Source organism: Myxine glutinosa, chromosome 4 (assembly GCF_964187855.1).
Source record: "Myxine glutinosa chromosome 4, kmMyxGlut1.1, whole genome shotgun sequence".
Taxonomy (NCBI): Eukaryota; Metazoa; Chordata; class Myxini; order Myxiniformes; family Myxinidae; genus Myxine; species Myxine glutinosa.
Window position 1 is genome coordinate 165822916 of NC_136264.1, and position 14111 is coordinate 165837026.

General features: G+C 46.8%; 1 protein-coding gene across 13 annotated transcripts in view; it reads left to right on the forward strand.

Annotated features, from left to right (window-relative positions):
* LOC137417557 (phosphatidylinositol-3,5-bisphosphate 3-phosphatase MTMR2) overlaps window positions 1-14111 on the forward strand; it is a 183772-nt gene that overhangs the window by 168497 nt on the left and 1164 nt on the right. For all 13 annotated transcript variants that reach the window (XM_078776717.1, XM_078776718.1, XM_068103480.2 and 10 more), the window contains one exon: window positions 13418-14111. This exon is cut by the window's right edge and continues 1164 nt beyond it. In XM_078776717.1, the coding sequence (XP_078632843.1) occupies window positions 13418-13431 (14 nt within the window). In that variant the 3' untranslated portion in view covers window positions 13432-14111. The remainder of the gene's footprint in view (window positions 1-13417) is intronic.

Sequence of the window (14111 nt, forward strand, 5' to 3'; positions counted from 1 at the left end):
TGAGGACTTGCATGTCCATCGGCGGCACGGGTACCGCTACCGCAATCCCATGCGCGGCGCCGACCTGTTGTTCGCTCTTCTTCCCCATGCCTAGCGCCGCCATTTTGCGAACCTGCCGCCCTCACTGCTTCGCTCTCCTCATGTCCCTCAATTTGGTCCTGGATCGACCCTGCCTCACTCTCCTCTACCGGAACCCAGCCGTCTTGATCTCCCACAGCGCGACTTTCAAAATTCGGGTTTTTGTAAAACAAAAGCAATTTCGGTACTTCATAATTTTGACCAAATTTTGTCTGGATGTTTTTTTTTTTTAATTTGGTTTGGGCCTCGTATCCCACTCCTCGACACCAGTTGTTACGGACCGCGGATTGGATGTTATTTACCGAGCGGAGGTAACCGCGGCCGAACAGTTGTTCCCCCTTTCTTCCCGACTCACCCGATTCACCCAGACGTTGGCCAAATCGCGCTATGCCAAATCAATGATAGAAAGGACACGACGACTGGAAAGATGAAACGACGCAGTACAGTTCTCAAGACCTCTGGAGGAGGGTATAATTACAGTGGTGGAGAAAAGGGGGTAGATTACAAGGCAGAGTGAGGTAAAGACACAGAAGAGATGGGCACTTAAATACAGTCTTATCTTAGCCCAGACAGACCACGGACAAACGGACAAGGTAGACTTACACAGGGATTGATGGCAGGGATGGACAGGTAGGTCGATGGCACAAGGTGCACCTTGGCTCGGGGACAGGATAAACACAGTCCAAAGATGCAGGGAGGTCTCACAGCGCTCGGAGGGGACGTCTTGCTTTCTCTCAGCTCGGCGCACATCTGTCGTCACCTCTCTCTCTACTGCGCATGCTCCACGGGGAGTGACACGCCCTCGGCTGGTTGGTTCCGCCCCAACTGGGGCCGGTCCGCCGCTTCCATTGGGTGCGGGGGTTACCGGGCTCCGCCCTTGACGAGGAGCTGACAGGGAGCCCCTGTTTGGTAACCCCGTCGAGCACATGTCCGATGGCGGCTCGTTGGGAAGGCCTGGTGCCCTCCCACCACTCCTACCAACCAAGCCGGATTGAGGACGCGCACTCCCTGCGCTCGTTGTTGTTGTTGTTGTTGTTGTTGTTGTTGTTTGTTGTTGAAGAGAACTGTGAGGAAGAGCTGCGGGGAGGTATTGGGAGGTCCTAAACTTCCTAACGGTGCCATACAATCACATTCTGGTGCAACGAAGGGTCAGAATTAATGGAAACGAATCCTTAACTGACATAGACTAAGAATAACTAGCAAGATGTCCTATAGTTGTCTTACATGAGATGCGGTGGACCTGGATGCGACATTTAATGGGGGAAATAGGGGGAGGTCGGGTCTACAGAGTGTTGTTTACAGAAAATGGGACTAGGGAATGGGGGATTGGGGAGAGTTGGGAAGTATTGAGGAAATAGGGGAATATTTACAAGCGGATATGGATGGATGCAAATCCCATATCCGCAACAATATATATATAAATATCTCGCGCTTTATATTTCACCTGTATGCAGCATACAAGTTGGCAGGATGGCCTGGACTGGAGGTACGCACACTTGACTCTAAACTGTCCAGCCTGGGTTTGAATCCCGACCCAGCTATAACCTGTCATGTCGGTGTTTCACAGGCAGGGTGATTCATCAATGTGTGTACCGCTAAACTGGGCGCCCCGTTTGCGTCCCATTAGTTGTTGGATGTTAAGGATCTCACCGTGTCTTCCACAAAGAGAAGGCGAGCTATCGCCGGCACTCTGAACAAGTTGTGGCCTGGCATGCTCTTCTCCTCTGCCGTTATATACGTCCTCCTCGGCATCTTTTTCCAGAAGAGCCCTGTCTCGTCACAGTTGAAGATTTGCTGGGGGATGTATCCTTCGGCTTCTATCAGTTCGGCAAAAGTTATCATAAAATCTTCAGCTGCCTTCACATCCGAGCTTGCTGCCTCACCATGCCTGACGACGGAGTGAATGCCGGTCCTCTTCTTAAAATTGTCAAACCATCCCCGACTGGCTTTGAATGACTCTTCCGATGCCTCGTCCATTGATGTTCCCGCCGTCTGCTGCACCAAATCCCCGTAAATGTCTCGTGCCTTCTCACAGATGATGCTCTAGGTGCGAGCTGCTTCTCCGTCAACCACACAAACAACAACTTCTCCATCTCTTCATGGACAGAGGTCCGAAGCTTTGAAATAATCTTAACGCCCTTGGCTGGCGTTATAGCCTTTATCGACTCCTTCTGCTTCAAAATCGTACATATCGTAGAAGTACTACGATCGTACTGTCTCGCCAAGTCGACAACACGTACACCTCGCTCATGTTTTTCGACGATTACGTGTTTTATATCCAAGCTCGCTCGCTCGTAACTCAGATCTCGGCTCGCATCACAAAGCAAAAAATCGACCGAGCGACGGCTCGCATCTCGGAAAACTCGTAAGTTGGTGCACTCGTAAGTCAAGGTTTCACTGTATATATATATATATATATATATATATATATATATATATATATATATATATATATATATATATATATATATATATATATATATGTATATATATATATATATATATGTATACAGACTTGGCATTTAATATGGAATATATATTTTTTCTTGACTTGGGTTTACTTTCTGAACTCGGTATATATCAATCTGGTGAGTTTATTTTACGCTTCGGTGATTTCTTTGTTAAAAGAACCATGTCACTGATTGTCTGTTGCAGCAAGAAGTCAATAACAGGATTATATCACAGGTGGCGTGACAAAATGTACGGACAGGTACATTTGACGATTGGCTTCACAATCGGGTATATAAGGGTTGTTGCGTTCTGTATTAGTGGAAAACAACTGCTGCAGTGCTGCACGTCTACAAAAGTTATTGCCGCTTCCCCTGGACATGGTCCGTCAACTCGACAATGCTGTTTGTCATTTAGTGGTGGCTTTACGAAATTCCGGCATGAAACAGCGTGCTATTGCTCGGCAGTATGGCATCACTCAAGGTCAGGTGTCAAAGATCCTGAAACGAAATGCTCAGAGGGGTGCCCCGACTCCAATACCGAGGTCAGGACGTCCCCGCAGAACCACAAGGAGAGATGATCTCCAGCTGCACCAGTCAGTCCGCAATGGCCGTACCAAGTCAGCTAATCGGCTTAGGGCTGAGTGGCAGCAACTGACAAATGTGCCTGTATCCAGAAGGCGAGTCAACCAACGACTGGTTCAAGCAGGCTATCGTGCCAGGCGTCCCCTGAGAAAGCCAGGTCTGACCAGACAACACCGCCAGCGCCGATTGCAGTGGGCCAGAGAGCACCGTCAATGGCAGCCAGGACACTGGAATCACGTGATCTTCAGTGACAAGTCTAGATTTCTGGTCTATCGTCAATATGGCCGCGTCCGAGTGCACAGACAAGTGCATGAAGCCTACAACGAAGATTGTATAGTGCCAAGAGTCCAAGCTGGAGGTGGTGGGGTGACTGTTTGGGCTACTTTTCATGCAGGGGGCAAAACTGACCTGGTTGTTCTGAATGGAAACCTGAACCAGTTCAAGCACAGGGCCATTCTGTAAGAAACATTGCTTCCATTTGTTCGTGCAGCCTTTCGAGGAAACTTTGTCTTCCAAGATGACAATGCACGGCCTCATCGTGCTCGCATGATCCAACACTTTCTTGCTGACCGTGGTGTAGAGCATATGGAGTGGGCTGCCATGTCCCCAGATATGAATCCGAGAGAGAACTTGTGGGCAGAATTAACACGTCAAATCGACAACTTGGACCAGCAGCCTGCCTCTGTGCGTGAATTGCAGCAGACTATTGTAACTGCATGGCAAGCGATTCCTGTCCAAACCTTGGCAAATCTCGCGAACAGCATGCCTCAACGTGTACGTGCTCTCCTGAATGCTCGTGGGGGTTACACGAAGTACTGAACTGTAATTTTACTGTCCGTAATCCCAGTCGTAATTTAAATTTTGTTTTTGTTCAAATTTTTTTTGACTAATGTGCAAAATAAAGAGATACTTCTGGAAAATGCACAGAAGTTTAACACGGTACTGTCCGTGAATTGAGTTCGATATCAGTTTACAGCACTTTCAAGGATCAATTTATTTGCTTCGAAATGTCAAATGTGGTTTTTGTTTCTTTTAAAGGTCACATTAACAAAATCTAGAATAATTTCAACATAATTCCAATGAACTTTTGGTTCTAAGTCATCTTGAAAAGTAAGTTCACTCCCACAAAAAAAATATTCCATATTAAATGCCGTCTGTACATCGAACGATATTTAAAAAAGTTGTGGATTATGGATTATGACAAAACGAGGTGGATGAGTTGGTTCAGTGACAAGAACAAGCAATTAGAGTTTGGTTCTGTTCCGAATCCAGATCCGGCCTATCAGTGGGATACAAAACGTAACTTGTTCAGCCTGGCAGAGGTATGTGCTCTACCAAGTGCCATTCTACGAGTATTTGCTCAACTTGTGCCTGGGCCACACCTGTGTGGAAGCCGTTGCTTTCAATATACTTGGGGTCCTTCATTTACCCAGGGGTTTCCAATTTTTTTTGTCCACTACCTGTATATACATATACACTACCTGGCCAAAAGTATGCGGACACCCCTTCTAATTAGTGGATTTGGCTGTTTCAGCCACACCCATTGCTGACAGGTATATATAATCAAGCACACAGCTATGCAATCTCCATAGACAAACATTGGCAGTAGAATGGGCCGTACTGAAGAGATCAGTGACTTTCAACGTGGCACTGTCATAGGATGCCACTTTTCCAACAAGTCAGTTCATCAAATTTCTGTCCTGCTGGAGCTGCCCTGGTCAACTGTAAGTGCTGTTATTGTGAAGTGGAAACGTCTTGGAGCAACAGCAGCTCAGCCACGAAGTGGTAGGCCACACAAGCTGACAGAACGGCGACCGCCGAGTGCTGAAGCATGTAGCGCATAAAAAATTGTCTGTCCTCGGTTGCAACACTCACTACCGAGTTCCAAACTGCCTCTGGAAGCAACATCAGCACAACAACTGTTCATCGGGAGCTTTATGAAATGGGTTTCCATGGCCAAGCAGCCGCACACAAGCCGAAGATCACCATGCGCCATGCCAAGCATTGGCTGGAGTGGTGTAAAGCTCGCCGCCATTGGACTCTGGAGCAGTGGAAATGCGTTATCTGGAGTGATGAATCACGCTTCACCATCTGGCAGTCCGACGGAGGAATCTGGGTTTGGCGGATGCCAGGAGAACGCTACCTGTCCAAGTGCACAGTGCCAACTGTAAAAGTTTGGTGGAGGAAGAATAATGGTCTGGGGCTGTTTTTCATGGTTTGGGCTAGGCCCCTTAGTTCCAGTGAAGGAAAATCTTAACGCGACAGCATACAATGACATTGTAGACGATTGTGTGCTTCCAACTTTGTGGCAACAGTTTGGGGAAGGCCCTTTCCTGATTCGGCATGACAATTCCCACGTGCACAAAGCAAAGTCCATACAGAAATGGTTTGTCGAGATCGGTGTGGAAGAACTTGACTGGCCTGCACAGAGCCCTGACCTCAACCCCATCGAACACCTTTGGGATGAATTGGAACGCCGACTGCGAGCCAGGCCTAATCACCCAACATTAGCGCCAGACCTCACTAATGCTCTTGTGGCTGAATGGAAGCAAATCCCACAGCAATGTTCCAACATCTAGTGGAAAGCCTTCCTAGAAGAGTGGAGGCTGTTGTAGCAGCAAAAGGGGTCCAACTCGATATTAATGCCCATGATTTTGGAATGAGATGTTCGACAAGCACATTCGTGTGTGATGTTCGGGTGTCCACATACTTTTGGCCATGTAGTGTACATACAATGGGGTGCAAAATAATGAGTCCAGTAGGAAATTTATTAATTGAGACCTTGTAATATGAAATCATTGGAATATGAAACCAAAAGCACTTTCAAAGGATTTCCATGAACTCTTAAGGATATAACAACACTTATTATAGGAAAAGTCAAATCTGTCTTGACGTATAATCAATAATCGGTGTGAACCCCTTTTGCCTTGAGAAATGCCTCAACTCCATTTGCGATTGATTTAATTAGCTTATGGATTATGTTGGAGTCTATCTTTTCCCAAGAATGTTATTTTTCACGGATTCGGACCAAATTTGGTGAATGAGTTGGGTAAAGCCCCAGTCCCACTGTGGCGATTTTAAAAGCGAACCACAAGGAAACAGTACGAAATTGTTACAACGATTTAGGCCACGAATAATAATAAAAAAATGCCACCGGGATTGCCACATCTGGTTGAGGAACGAATCAACAGGACAATATTTGCGAATCAACTTGATTAGCAACGAATGTAGTAGAATAAACTCGACGCAGAAAGAACTAGAACGAGGCAGTGTGACATGTGAGCCGAAGTAACACGAAGTAGGCGAAGACGTACAACGACGTGTTACAAAACGCAACGGAACAGGTAAACGGAGAACGGAAGCGTAACTAACTAGAACGAACTGGAAAGAACTGGAACGTGTCAGAACGATGTAGTACGAATTGTTCGGAGGCTCCAAATACCGCGCATTTCCGTGGCGCTTCGCCAGTCCTTGAGAACATGTCCTTCCACGTTTGACCAGGTGGGCGACACCATGGTTGTTCTGAACATTCTGCAACTGGACCTGCAACAAATATGTAGGTAGAGTGAATGATACTGTATGAGTGTATGAAAGACCCAGCTGTCAATGATACAAAAGTACTGGGCTAGCATACAACAACAACAACATGCATTTTAAGGCCATTTTCCCTGCAAGAGCGGGGGTTAGCCTTGCGGTCCCCATGACAATCTTCTCCATTTTGCCCTATTTTCTGCATCTCTCCTTGTTAACCCCCTTGCCCGCATGTCTTCTTCCACCGTCTTTAGCCAAGTCTTTCTCGGTCTTCCCCGTCCTCTACTTCCTTCTACATTCATTTCCATCACACTTCTCAACACTTTAATCCTTCCTCAACACATGACCAAACCATCTCAACCTGTTCCTCTTCACAGCATCAATCACAGGCTCTATTCCCATCATCTTTCGCAATTCATCATTTGTCTTCCTCTCTCTCAGCGACACTCCGCACATCCACCGAACCATTCGCATTTCCAGCCTTCGTTGCTGCTCTACATTCATGACCCATGTCTCGCTCCCATAAATCATAACACTTCTCACACATGCAGCATACACCTTTCCCTTCAGCTTCAACGACACTCCACTCCTCATCAGCACGCCACTCAGTTCCCGAAACTTCTTCCATGCACATCTCACTCCAGCAACCGTTGCCGAGTCTGATCCACCTTCTCCATTCAGCATGTCAACGAGATAGCAAAATGTTTTCACACCTTCCAGCTTCACGCCGTCTCCAAGATCCAACTCAACATTTCCTCCATCTGCAGCTCCTTCTGTGTACACCTTGCATTTGAATGTAGCTGCCACACTGGTTAATGACCCTCTCAGACCACGACATTTTTGATGAACCCACTCAGCGCACATTGTACATTGAATGGGGTTCACTCCGACACTCTTCCTGCACACAGCACATGGCCACTTCCCAGTTCTTTCCACCTCACCACATGCTTTACCACTTGCCATCACCTTCGTCTTTCCTATATTCACCTTCAGACCTTTTGTCTCCATAATTTCCTTCCACTTGTTCATCTTTTCCTTCAGTCCATCCATACTTTCCGCAATCAACACCAGATCATCTGCATACAACAACTCCCACGGTAAACCCTCCTTTACGTTCTGAGCCAGCACCTCCATCACAGCTACAAATAGTAGTGGACTTAGTACCGACCCCTGATGCACTCCCACCTTCACCTCAAACTCACCACTGTTCCCGTCCTTCGTCCTTACAGCTGTGCACGCTCTTTTGTACATTGCCATCACAACTCTGATCAACCATTCCTCCACTTCTGACTTCCTCAATGCCCATGTCAATACTTTGTGTTAACCCTATCGAATGCTTTCTCCAGATCAACAAACCCAAGAAACAACTTCTTCCTCTTCTCCATGTACTTCTCCTGCAACTGCCTCACAATAAAGAGCGCGTCTGTCGTTCCTCTTCCTGGCATAAATCTAAACTGCATTTCGTCGATCTTCACCTTCTTCCTTATCCTCCTCTCCAACACCCTTTCCAATACCTTCATTCCATGCTCCAATAACTTTATCGCTCGGTGCGAGCCACACTCCAGAGGGTCACCTTTCCCCTTGTATAGAGGGACAAGGGTACTCAGTTCCCAAACCACTGGAATGCGGCCTTCTTTCACCACCAGATTACAGATCTCTGTCATTCTCTTCACACCCCAACTTCCTGCTGCCTTCAACATATCTCCCACAACTCCCGTCGGCCCTCCCGCTTTTCTACTCTTCATTGCTTTTATCGCTTCCTCAACTTTTTTCTCAGTTATCTTCTCTGCCGGTCCCAAAACTGGGTTACTCTCTATGTTGCCATCCAATTCATTCTCTGTATTCAACAGCATTTCCATATATCTTTTCCATCTTCCTTTAATTCCATCTGGGTCCACAACGATTTGTCCCACTTCATCCTTCAAGCAACTCACCCCCATCACATCACACCTCTCTTTCGCTATCTGCTTTGCAATCTTGAATACCGCTCTCTGACCCTCTTCCGAATCCAAGCGTTCTCCGAACATTTTCCTACATGTCTCCTGCGCCTTTGCTACCTCTTTCTTTGCAGCCTTCTTGGCTGCCTTATAACTTTCATGCTCTGCTTTTTCTGCTCCCGTACCCTTCGCCTTCTGCCACTCCTTGAACTTCTTCCTCTTCTCGGCAATCCTCTTTCCAACCTCAACATCCCACCACCATGTTTCCGAGTGCCTCGGTGGTCCTTTTGTCCATCCACATACCTCACCAACGGCTCCCAACAGACTATCTTTCATTGACATCCAACCACTTTCAAGCTCAACCACATCATCCTCGATCCGACTCAGCCTCTCTTTTAATGCCTCCCTTACTGTCACCTCTTTCAACCTCCACTCCTTCATTCTCGGTTGGTACTTCACCCGCCGAGCTCTCCTCGCACCTTTCACCCTTATGTCGCAGACAACCAAGTGGTGCTGTGAAACAGCCTCCTCCCCCCGGGATCACCTTTGTGTCCCGGAGGTTCCCCCTATCTCACCTATGCACCATCAGGTAGTCAACAGTTGTCGTCGACCCACCTGACGTGTATGTAACAAGCTTATTATCCCCTTTCTGGAACTGAGTATTACAAATCAACAAATCAGCTCCATCAGCAAACTCCAAAATCCTTTCACCTTCTCCATTTCTCACACCATATCCGTAACCCCCATGAACTCCCTCAAAACCATCCATACTCCTTCCCACATGTCCATTTAGGTCTCCTCCTACCACAACAACTTCCTCATCTTTCACGTTTTCCATCAGCTTCTCTATCGCACACCAGAACCTGTCCTTCTTTTCATTGCTCCGACCAACCTGCGGAGCATATCCCGAGATGATGTTCACCAAGAGCTTTCCAATCATCATTTTCACCATCATCAACCTATCACTCACTCTGGTCACACTCACTACACTGTCTACAAACTCCTCAGAAAACAGGACACCAACACCATTCACGCCCTCCGGGCACCCTTGCCACACAAACTTGTATTTCTGTCCCTGCCTACCCTTCACCATTCTCACACCACTTCCCTTCCATCTCGTCCCTTGCACACAACATATGTCCACTCTTCTTCTGGCCAATACTTCCACCACTTCTCCTGATCTCCCTGTCATTGTCCCTACATTCCATGTCCCAAACCTCAGAAACCGATTTCCACTTCGGGCTGCACCCTGCCCATATGTAGTTGTGATTGTCATGGTTCTCTTTTTGAGGCAATGTTTTTATGGCCGGATGCCCTTCCTGACGCCAACCCTCTTAGTCGCCTCTTACGACACGCAGGGATACGGTGTACCTATTTTAACCAGGGTACACATGATGATGTAACGTAGCATGATGTTATATATTATTTTTTAATAATTTCTTCTAACTAATAACCTGCATTAGGTCGTGTGCTGGTTGTAGTCTCTGAAGAGGGGTGAGGGTGATAACCCACAGGAGGCACAGTGACTTTAAGAACCACATAATGATGAACCACAGTGATGTGAGCTACTCTGGAAACTGACTTCGAGGAGAATCGGGCCCTTATTATATACCCCTCGTACCCAAAATCGTGCTGAGTCTACTTGCATCGTTATATACCGTTCTACATCGTCATGGTCGTTCTGTATTCTTTCTTAGCACTTGGATTCAATTTTGGATTCATACTCCACTCTCTGCCGCTCCATTCCTCATCCCTCAGATCGGCAGTCTGCAGCCTCCTCACTCTCTGCAGACCTGGACAAAATCAGACTGGGCAAACAAGTGGAACATGTCTTTCAATCCTGACAAATCTCACACTCTTACGATGTCTCTCCGAAAAGACCGACTGGACAACCCTCCCATCCACTTTCTGAATAATCCTCTCCAAGAAGTTCTGTCACTCAAGCTTTTGGGTCTCACTATCTGCCATGATCTCTCCTGGGAAAACCACATTTCCAAGCTGGCCTCCAAAGCCAGTCGCCGACTGGGCATCCTCCGTCGTGCGAAGTCCTTCCTTGGCACACCTGAGCTCCTCACCACATATACACGGCTTTCATCCGCAGCTCAATGGAGTACTGCTCTCCCCTCTGGGCTGGTGCTCCTGCCTCACACCTTGCTCGTTTTCACGCTGTTGAAACCAAAGCATTCAGAATCATTGGAATCTCCCGCGATGAAGCTATCTCCGAGGGCCTTTCACTTACTCACCGCAGGCAGGTTGGTGGTCTTTCCGTCTTCTACCGACTCCTCTCCGGCCTTGCTCCCCCAGCTCTCTCTGGGCTCTGTCCCCCAAATATTCCTACAGGTCGCACAAGATCTGCCTGCAACCCTCTTATGGTTAAACTGCCAAAATCAAGACTCTCCGCTCACCTTCACTCCTTCATTCCTCTTTTCTCCCGCCTCTGGAACAAACTCCCTCACTCTCTTCAATCCAATTCCTCCCTCCAGGTCTTTTAAACAGCTGTTCACCACCATCTCTTATCTCCCCCCATCCAAAACCTTGATCTTTTCTGCCCCCGCTAATTTCACCCCAAATCCACTTTTTTGAAATACCAACCTCTTTCCTGGAAGTCCTTGGTGTCCTTGTGTTTTATACTTCTCGCACCCCCTCCCCCTTCCCACGCCCCCTCCCCCCAAGCCCTCTCCCTCCCACACATCTCCCGATGTCCCTGCTCTCAAATGTTGTGTTTGTGTGCTTCCCCTTCTCTCCCCATCTTGTCTACCGCTCCCTCTTTGTATATATTTTGTTTGTCTGTCTGTTTGATTTTTTTTTTTTGTGATAAATGTTAGCTCTTTCACGAGCCTCGATTCTGTATACAAAAAAAAAAAAAATCTCATACAGCCGTTGTAACTCCTTGTGCCTCGTTGCTTTGTCGCATAGCTGTTTGTTCTTAATCTTCTCTGCTTTCTGCGATTACCAACGACTGTCGTTCTTCCTCATTGCCCATCGAGTCAGGTCGTCCTACCACCGTTCTGTGTCTTCTCTCCTTGCGGCAGAAATTGAACCAGACCCACAACGGAAAGTGGCGATCTTGACGACGAAGTGGTGAGAGTCACAAAGAATTGCAAAGAAGAGGAAGGATTACACGCGAATACACAACGGCAATGGGCGAATGTGATTAAATCGTTGCGGCGCAACGACAGTTTTGAACATTTCAAAACTGTCGTAGCGCCTCCGCGAATCGAGACGATCTGCACGATGAGCAAGGAAAGTTTAACAGAACAAGAACGAACTAAAAAGAATCAGAACGTCCAAAGTGAATTTCTCCACGAATGCCAGATCGTTGTGGTTCGCTAAAAAAAAATCGCCACAGTGGGACTGGGGCTTTAAGGACAAGAACACACCGATTAGATTCTGGTTAAGGTCCGATGCAGATCCGGGCTATAGAAGAAGAAAGAAGAACCACCTTTAGAGGCCATTTTTCCCTGCAGAGCAGGGGTTGGCCTTTTTTGGGGACCATGGTCTCCTTTTTTGAAGCAACGTACAGATCCGGGCTATAGGTGGAATACAAAACCTAAACTGTTCAGTCTGGCGGAGGTATGTGCTCTACCAAGTGCCGTTCTAGTTTATTCTGTTAAGGCTAAGTGTCAGTCAATAATAACTAATAAATTGAAGAATATGGATAATATCTTCAATATTTTGACAAATTCGTGTTTGAAATCATGCTTTGAGAAAGCTTGACTAATTTAAGTGGACTCATACTTTTTCACCCCCACTGTATATATATAATTTCACCTTTAGCCATTGTGATTCAGACTTGTCCCTTCACAGCCATTACCATGCAAGTCTTGATTGGCATGCATCATCTGCCATGCAAACACCACGCCTGTGGGATAAACAACCAAAGGTCTCATAAAAAAGGACAGTGGAAAAAAAAAGATCAGGCTCATCTGCACAACATGGCATGCTGACAATTGAAGTTTTCCATTCCCCAATGAGCAAATGGTGCCTTCTGCAGACAGAGCGTTAGTGGCCCAATATAATGTCAGTGCCGTACATGTCACTAATGTCACCATGAACAGTTTCAGGCTGGGTGAATATTAAAATAGTCTCAGAGGAGATGTCTTGTCGGGCCAGCCTTGGGTGTGGGGTGAAGGCAGGGGGTGAGTAGTAGTCACACCATTCTGATGATGCCTTGTAGGCAGAGAAGCTTTCATGGATCGGCCACTAATGTGACCCTATCTATTTTTAGGTCGTAGGTTGTAGACAGCAACCGCCCAGGGTAGTACTACCGTTGTGACTTAGGAGCGTTAAAGTGGTGCCCGGAACCATCTTACACTCTCCGTGTCAGGATTGCTGGTCTTACTTTGTCTCACTCAAACTATAGCTACCGGGCTATCTTTAAGCTTTCTCGCAAACAAACATCATACACTTTTCATCATACACGTTTCTTCTCTTTTATTTAAGGCTTGGCCTAGATGAGAGCTATATAGTCTGCATGGAGCCTTTAACATAAAAAAATAGAAACCTGTTTCAATAAGTGACCATTAAGGCCATATCTTCAACTTGTGTATGAGCTTGTTCCTGTGTTAAATACAAGACGATGACATTAAGAGACATAAGTTGACTAAGCCTTATGAGAGAGTTATTAGAACATTTGGAGTCATTGTGCAAACCAACACAACTTTTGTGATTTAAACTTGTAATGACAGCAAACGAGGCACATTCTTTAACATGAATGCCATCTGGTCATCTTGATTCTATGCCGTATTACACTTAACTTTCATTCGATCAATGCTTTGCTGAAATTATGAAATAAAATGCAGTCCCTCCTTCCTTCCCCTTTTCTGTTGTACCTGATAGGAGGATTCTCTTGAGGTGATGTATGGGCAACTGCTGGCAAACCGACAGGACTTGGAGCGACGCATAGCTGAACTTGAATCCAAACTCAACAATGGACTCACAGTTTCACCACAGTTGCACCTGCCTCTACCGATTGCACGAAACTACTCATCACACCCTAACAGAGTCACACCAATCTGCCCTGATAACCACACACCGGGTGCCAACGGCATGGAGCTTTGCTCACCTGCTCGCATCCACCTCCCATACGACAGGGAGCAGGAAGGAGACTACTACATTAAGCCTTCGACGTTACTCACTCCTTTACGCCCCCCACCCGCAAGTCCCTCAGTTGCAGCGTCTGCGGCCGCTATCTCCGGCTATCATCCAAAACCAGGGTTGGGAGGCTCAAGGAAGCAGGTGGTTTGGCCTCCGAGGAATGCACACGAGACAGTAACTGCACAGAGTTTCACTCAATCGTTTGGTCGTCAGTCGCCAGATGGAAAACCAATGATTCAATCTTCACGTTTCTAATCTTTTGCTGCAGGAACTCACACATCTGTCCTTCAATTATTGGACTTCCTGAATTTTTCAGTTCCTTGTGCACCTGTCAGTATTTGTCTTACAAGCTAAGGAAATGCCACAACTGGTATTGTGAGCACATTTGAGAACGTTTTGAACTCGCCTGAAATTTTTCTTCCTGTCTTGTGCCTGA